The sequence below is a fragment of the Monoraphidium neglectum genome (genome assembly GCF_000611645.1).
Source record: "Monoraphidium neglectum strain SAG 48.87 unplaced genomic scaffold scaffold01678, whole genome shotgun sequence".
NCBI lineage: Eukaryota > Viridiplantae > Chlorophyta > Chlorophyceae > Sphaeropleales > Selenastraceae > Monoraphidium > Monoraphidium neglectum.
In genome coordinates, this window is record NW_014011950.1 from 6294 (window position 1) to 13217 (window position 6924).

General features: G+C 69.2%; 3 protein-coding genes across 3 annotated transcripts in view; 1 reads left to right on the forward strand and 2 right to left on the reverse strand.

The window, feature by feature from the left end:
* The window catches only part of MNEG_8690 (hypothetical protein), a gene marked incomplete at both ends in the record, with an annotated part of 4417 nt that extends 3517 nt beyond the window's left edge, over positions 1 to 900 (forward strand). Inside the window, 3 exons of the mRNA XM_014042837.1 lie at positions 52 to 125; positions 405 to 497; positions 714 to 900. Of these exons, the coding sequence (XP_013898291.1) occupies positions 52 to 125; positions 405 to 497; positions 714 to 900 (354 nt within the window). The remainder of the gene's footprint in view (positions 1 to 51; positions 126 to 404; positions 498 to 713) is intronic.
* Positions 901 to 3798: 2898 nt separating this feature from the next.
* On the reverse strand, positions 3799 to 4956 carry MNEG_8691 (Photosystem I reaction center subunit psaK; the record flags this gene model as incomplete). Its single annotated transcript, XM_014042838.1, has 4 exons — positions 3799 to 3893; positions 4142 to 4280; positions 4524 to 4610; positions 4903 to 4956. The coding sequence occupies 4 exons, from the start codon at positions 4954 to 4956 to the stop codon at positions 3799 to 3801; spliced, it is 375 nt and encodes a 124-aa protein (XP_013898292.1).
* Positions 4957 to 5552: 596 nt separating this feature from the next.
* The window catches only part of MNEG_8692 (hypothetical protein), a gene marked incomplete at both ends in the record, with an annotated part of 2429 nt that continues 1057 nt past the window's right edge, over positions 5553 to 6924 (reverse strand). The window contains one exon of the mRNA XM_014042839.1: positions 5553 to 6920. Within this exon, the coding sequence (XP_013898293.1) occupies positions 5553 to 6920 (1368 nt within the window). The remainder of the gene's footprint in view (positions 6921 to 6924) is intronic.

The window sequence follows — 6924 nt, forward strand, 5'->3', positions numbered from 1 at the left end:
CCCGCCACTTACAACACGCCGCCGCCGCCCCCACCCCACGTCCCCCTGCAGCCCGTCAGCGGGACCCCGGCCTACCTCTCGCCAGAGGCCTTCAATGAGTGCTTCGGCGTGCCCGCAGACGTCTGGTGCGTTATCATAGCTCGTGCCAAGCACCCCGCGTCCTTGCTCTTGGTTTCCTCCCGCTGCCCGGGATGCCGGCTGTGCATAGATCTGCGGCTCTGCGCCCCTACCTCTCGCAGCTGCCCTCGCACGCTTGGCAGCCGGCTAGCCCTGAACTTGCGGCTTTCCGCAACGCCGCCTTCTCAGCCTGTTTGCGCCAGACCGCTGCCGTACTCTCCTTTCAAGACCGGCTCGGCCCCATCCCCCTCCCCTCGCTCCCCCGTGCGCCACCGCGTCCCCCCCAGGGCCGCGGGGGTGATGCTCTACCACCTCCTCAGCGGCGGGTTCCCCTTCTGGGTCGGCCGCGCCGACCAATTCCACGGCATGACGCAGTCAGAGTGAGCGCCGCCGCCGCAGCAGCCGCCGCCGCCAGCCCCCGGCCCGAAATTGCCGTCACAAACGCATCCGCCCCGCGCTCAGTGGCGCCGCCGCCCTCGCCGTACGGCCCCACAACCGTACGGACCCTCGCCTGTTCCTCGAAATCCCGATCCGGCTGCCGACCCTGGGCTCGATCGCTCACCCCCTCCCCGCCCCGCGACACCCGTCACCCGCAGGCTGCGCGACGGCATCGTGCGCGGCAGCCCCATGTTCACGCGCGACCCCTGGGCGGGCTACTCCCCGCGCGTCAAGGACCTCATCTGCAAGATGCTCGATAAGGACCCAGGCCAACGCATCAGCGCGGCCGCGGCCTGCAGCCACATCTGGTTCGCCGAGGTGCTGGGGGATGACTCATCCCTCTAGAGAGACTCGCCCGACCGACCCCCAACGCACGCGCGCGTGCGCATGCGACCGCCCGCGGTGCAGCGACGAGGAGGAACAAGGGTTCAAGAAGCACGCTGCCAGCGGAGCCGCGTCCGCTTGGCCCGCGGCGACTTTGAGCAGCTCACGGGGTCTGCGAGCACGCAGCAGGCCGCGTAGCGCACAAGGGTCTGACAGTAGCACACGCGTTGCGGCAAGGGCGGTCGAGGCAAGGGCGGTCGAGGCGCGCCAAATGCGCGGACTCGCCGCCCAAGCCGCGCTGAGGGCCCCTCTTCAGGGGGCCCAAGCACGAATCATGCACCAGCCCCAAGGCCGAGGCCAAAAGGATTGCCGAGAGAGATTCATAGGGAGGGGTCCCTCCCGCTCGGCACTGGCGCGCCCCGCCGCGCCCTTCCCCCCCGCGCACCCCTGCCGCAACGCCCTGCGGCTCGGCTCTAGAGAGGGCTCCCGAATTCTTCGTGAGGAGGGCGACGCGCGCCGGGCCCGGCGCCAATCCGCCGCACCGCACGCTTAGAGACTACCAGCATTGGAGCCGCCGCCGGGCTCGAGGGCCCGCCGTCGGCCCTGTGGCCCCCACATAGAGTGCCCCGCCCCGCCACGCGCGTCGCATCGCGCGAGAGGCGCGCACAGTCGCATTTGCCGAGGGCCGCAAGGCGAGCCCGCGTCCAGCGCCGTGCCCCTTCCGCCGAGAGGCGCCGCCGCTTGTGTACCCGGCTGTCGCCGCGGCGACGCGCTGGGAGCTTGGAGAGATACAGAGGCCCCAAGGATTGACAGAGGGCCCCGATGCACTGGCGGTTTCGCCAGCACTCACTCCAGTGGATTCACGCACACGCACCTGCACGCATGAATGCGTGCCTGCCGTCCCCTCCAGCCCCGTGCACCGAATACCCACTGCGGCCCAGCTGCTGCGGGCTTGGGGGCAGCAATTAGCTGAGCATGATCCAAATCGAGCACACGCGTTGCGTTGTTGTCATGCCGGCGCCGCGGAAGGTGCAGCAGAGGCGCGATCGAGAGCGCGTTTCACCCCGCGCGCTGCCGCCCCGCCTGTTGTGCGCATGCGCGCCGCGCCTCGCCCACGGCGCCCGCGCCGACTCGCGGGCCCGTGGCTGCAAGCAGGCGCGGCGGGTCCGGGGACGGCGTTGCGTCCTGGATGACCGGGGGGGGCTGTGGCTGGCCCATGCTTTGCTTCTGCAGTCGCGCAAGACTGCGGGAGGGCCTGCGGGCCGGCCGTTCTTAGATCCGTCAGCTGCCTCGTCCCTTGATCTGCGCCGCACACGCCCACCGCGCCGCGCCCACTTCAATGCGGCACCGCGCAGCCGCACACGCGGCCCGTTGGCCGCGGCCGCATGGGTTGTGCGGTGCCGCGCTGGATCGCATCCGCCTTGCCCCCAACTCTTCAATTTCCATTTCCACACGCAACGCTTGTTGTGGACGGATAGACACTTTGCTTGTTGCTCGGCGCGTACCGATTTTCCACATCGCATTCGCCGCCCCCGCCGCCCATTACGGCATTCCCCAAGCAACAGGGCCCGCGGGGGGCGCCGGCCGATTCGCCCGCCGCGCCCGCCCGTCCGCCCGGGGGTTTTGATTCCGCCTGCGCCGCGCGGCGGGGGGCCCCGCGCCAAGATTCATACCGCGAGGCCCCCGCCGGCGGGCAGGGAAGAAGCCACCACCATGCACCGTCGCGCGGCCAATTTCCGCGCCGCCAACCGCCGCCGGGCGGCCGACCTTTACTCTGGTAGATTTCGGCGCCGAGCCCAGCGCGCCGAGCGGGCCGCTTGCTGCGGCGTTGTCTCCATCCGCAAGCCGCGCGGCGTCCCGCCTGCATCTGTTGGGATGGGACCAGCCCCCCTTGGTTGCGTAGTCTGGGGTCCCAACGCAGCACTGACCTTTCCTTTTGGATTGTTGCGAAGCGTGCGGCTCAGCCGCACGGCCCGGCGGGACGGCGCTGCGCTGCACGCGTCCGTTGTGCGCCTGCGTTGCATTGGCGGCAGCTCGCTTCGGTCGTGCGGTTGTTTGCCGCCGCGCCCGTAGCCTTTGCCCCACGGGGCCTCGATTTTGTCGCTGGGCGTCGGTTGTTTGTGGGTGCTGTCCATCGGCCCTCAGCTTGGGGCTGGCATTTGGAGGCACAAAGGGGGACTCGTGCATGGGCCCAAGAGGACAATATACTTAGATAGGGGCACACGTCAGGGACCCTGCCGGCATGGAGCTGCGCTGCTGCTGCGTAGCGCGGCCGGCAAGCGGCCGCGCTTCAACCATCATCACTGTACCAACACCTATTTTGGCTATCAAAGATGATCTGATCCAATGCCTGGACCTGACTTTGCCCGGTGCCGCCCCTGGTGTGTGTGTAGTGTGTGTGTGTGTGTGTGTGTGTGTGTGTGTGTGTGTGTGTCGTGTGCGCTGAGGACTCCACAGCCTCGCGTGGCAATTACTTGTCTATTGACTTGTAATACATGCGAATAAGCAAGGCGTTTGGCACAGGCTGGCGGTCGACGGTCAACAATGCCTGCAAAACAGATGATCCTGTGGAGAATGGCATCGTCTAGCGCCCAGCTGTGCGCCCCTGCTCGCAAGCAGCAGCATTTGCGGCCGGCACGTCACACCCGCAGTTCAAGGAGACCCAGCAAACGCTGATCAAGGGAGCTACTGACTGCATGTGTCGCACGGGCGAGGGCACGAGCGGCGGCTGCGGCCCGCGCGCGATGGGCGCACGAGGCGCCGCACCTCAATGGGAGGCAGCCGCAGCAGGGCAACAACGAAGCGGGGCGGGCGGCTGAAAACTGGACTGGCAAACAGGGGGTCCTACATACAAGTACATGTACAGGTTGTGGCGCACTTCAAGCGGCCGCTTCGAACGGCTGACCCTTCAAGCGCCGCTCAGATCTTGCCGTTGGCACGCAGGCCCAGCACCAGGCCGACACCGATGATGTGGCCGAGGGCGCCGAGGGCCAGGGTGTCCACGATAGTGAAGCCTGGGGTTGGGGGCGGCGAGGAGGGTGGGTGGGTGGCAGAGTACATGAGCAGGTGGAGGCGGCAGGAGGGGGCGCGCGACCAGGATATTGGCTACCGCCGGCACGAGCGTGGCGAGGGGGTTGCGAGGGGACTGGGTCTGGGTGGGGCAAGCTGGAGTGCAGCGTCGGGCGAGGCTCCTTGCAGCGCGGCGCAGGGCCAAGCGGGGCAGCGGGCCGGCGCGCAGCCAGCGCGTGGGAGCGGCGCGCACCCCCGGGGTCGTTGCTGATGATGCCGGCGGCGTTAGGGCGCTCCACAAACTTCAGGCCGGCGGTGGTGCCCCGCTTTACGGTCGGCGCCAGGCCCAGGCGGCCGGCAGCCAGGGTGAGGCCGGTGGAGGCCACCATGATCTGAGAGAGGGGGGTTGAGGGCTGGGTTAGTGATTTCAGGGTCAAAGGGGTGATGCGAGCAGCTGGGTGGGAGGAGGGGCGTGGGCGTTCGCGGGCACCGTGCAGCAGAAGCTCCTGCCGGAAACGTTAACTGAGGTCGGATGCTGGCGGCGGCGCGTGTTGCATGCCCTGCGCGCCGTGGTTGGTTGCGCCCGCTCGACCCCTTGCTTCGCCGTCCGCGCCGGGGCACGTCGCGGCGCTCACGATGTTGGTGGGGGAGCCGATGAACCCGTCAGCGAACCCGTCAGCGCGCACGACAACAGAGCGGCGCGAGGCGCGAGGGGCCGCCACCTGGGGGGGGGGGGCATGGCAAGGATCGGCGGCAGGGAGCGTGCGTGCCTATTGGTGTGCCGTTGCGCGTGGGTTGCGGGCGGGGGTGCCTTGCAGTCCTCTTGGGGGCAGGAGGCAGGGTATCGCCGGCGTGCCACTATCACCGCCTCGAATTCTCTTCGGAGGCCGATGCAATACAGTATGCGTTCGATGGGAGAAGGTGTTGTCGGGCGGATCCGCGTGCCCCGTCAGAGCTCTAGCAGCGAAGGATCTCGGCGCGCCTTATCCCATTGCGCCTTATTCCTGAACTGACCTTCAGAGAAGGGTTAGTCTTGGCCGCGAACGAGGTGCGCTGTGCGAGGGCCATGATTCTTGCTGACGGGATACGGTAGAGCGCCTTTGTGCTGCACAGTAAGCATTAAACGGTGAAGTTTATATTTAATGTTCAGATCTCTCGAAGTTAGCTATGGTGCAAGCATTGACGCAAGAGTCCAGCAACACTTTCGCGATCGATCTCACGCTTGTCCAGCACAGCTAGTGTGCGATTGGTGCCCAAAGATTTGTAGTGTGCGTCATCTGTGTTACATTCGTTTAGCGCAGAGGCACCCTCGCCTACCTCCGCGCACACACAGTAACACGGTTGACCAATGTTGGACCGGATTACCCTGCTATGCTCATCACTACCGTAACACAGTATCTGGACATCGCAAGGCCGCCGAACACGCCAGCCACCGTTTGGAAATCCCATTCTTGCAGATCCTCTTACACCAGAGAACGCAAGCACTCAGCTGGCCTGCCATCCGGCAGCACAGCCACAGACTCTCCTTACTGGGGCGCAACAGCTGCACGCACCACGCGCCGTCACAATTGTGGTACGCCAACCTTGAGATGCACCGCGATGCATCCCTGTTTCAACATTCCTACAACCATGCAAGCAATATGCAACAGCAACACCAACCAACGTCACCGCGGCTGCGCCGGCCGGTTCAACTGCTGCGACCGCCCGCCCGCCACCGCCGCGACTGCCGCCCGCTCCCCGCCCTCCCTGTCGCCGTCGCCGCCCCGCCGGCGCCCCGCTGCCGCCGCTGCCGCCTCGGCTGCCGCGCCGTCCTGCTGCGCGGCGCCCTGGCGCAGCAGTTGGTTCCTCAGGTTCTGAAGGTACAGCTGCTTCGCCGTCGTCTCGGGGCCCCCCAGCCGCAGCCACTCCCAGCCGTCCACCACCACGACCCTGTACCCGCGCGCCGCCAGCAGCCGCCACTTGAGCCGCGCCGGGCCCAGCGGCGACTGCGTGTTGCGCGCCGCGTTGTGGGGCCCCAGGATCTCGACAGCCAGCCACTCCCCGCCGCCGCCGGCCGCGGCGCCTGCCGATGGGTCCAGCGGCGCCGACCCCGGCGCGCGCGCGAGCACGTCTATGCAGCAGCAGCCGTCCCGCGTGACCTCGCCCGCGCGCACCCGCAGCCCCATGCCGCGCAGCGCGGCGGCAAGCTCGCCCTGCATGCGGTGCGGGCGCGCCGCGCCGCGCGCGAGCACCGAGCGGCGCCACTCCGCCGCGAGACGCTCCTTGACGGACGCGTCGAGCGCGGCCCAGGGGCTGGACACCAGCCGGTCTGCCTGGGCAGACAGCAGGCACGCGGCGAGCATGCGCGCCTGCTGCGCAAATTGGGGGTGGCCGAGCAGCGCCGCGGGCGGCAGCGCCGCGAGCCGCGCGGCGAGCGCGAGCGCGCCCGGGTGGCGGAGCTCGCCGATCACCGCCAGGGAGTAGAGCGCGGTGCTCAGCTCCCTGAGCGGCAGGCGCCCCTGCCTCCGCCCCCGGCCGCCAGGCGGCTGCCAGCCGCGGCGCTGCTGCTGCGTGGGCGCTGGCGCCTCGGGCGCCGGCGGTGGGCTGTCTGGAGCCTCCGAGAAATCCCAGTCCGGGCTGAGGTCGTAGTCCGCAGCCGCACCGCCGCTGCTGGCGCTGCTGCTGCTGCTGCTGCTGGTCCCACGGGGCTCCGCCGCGCCCGTCCGGCCGCCCGCCGCGCCCCCGCTCCTGCCCTCGCCGCTGGCGGGGCCCAGCCCGCCGAGCTCGTCGCACCACCTGCCCAGTGCGTCCGCCGCCGCAGCGATGAGCGCGCGCCCGGGGTGCTGGCCCAGCTGCGCGTACGCGTACAGCGTGCGCGCGGCGACGCTGCCCGGCTCGTCGACGGCCTCGAACGCGGCCGCTCCCGCCGCCGCTGCCGCCGCCACAGCCGCGCCGTCCCCGAAATCGAGGCTGCCCACGCTGCTGAGGCTGGTGAGGCTGGCGGTCGGGCTGGCGCCGCCGCCGAACCGCCGCCGCAGCAGCGTCAGCAGCGTCTGC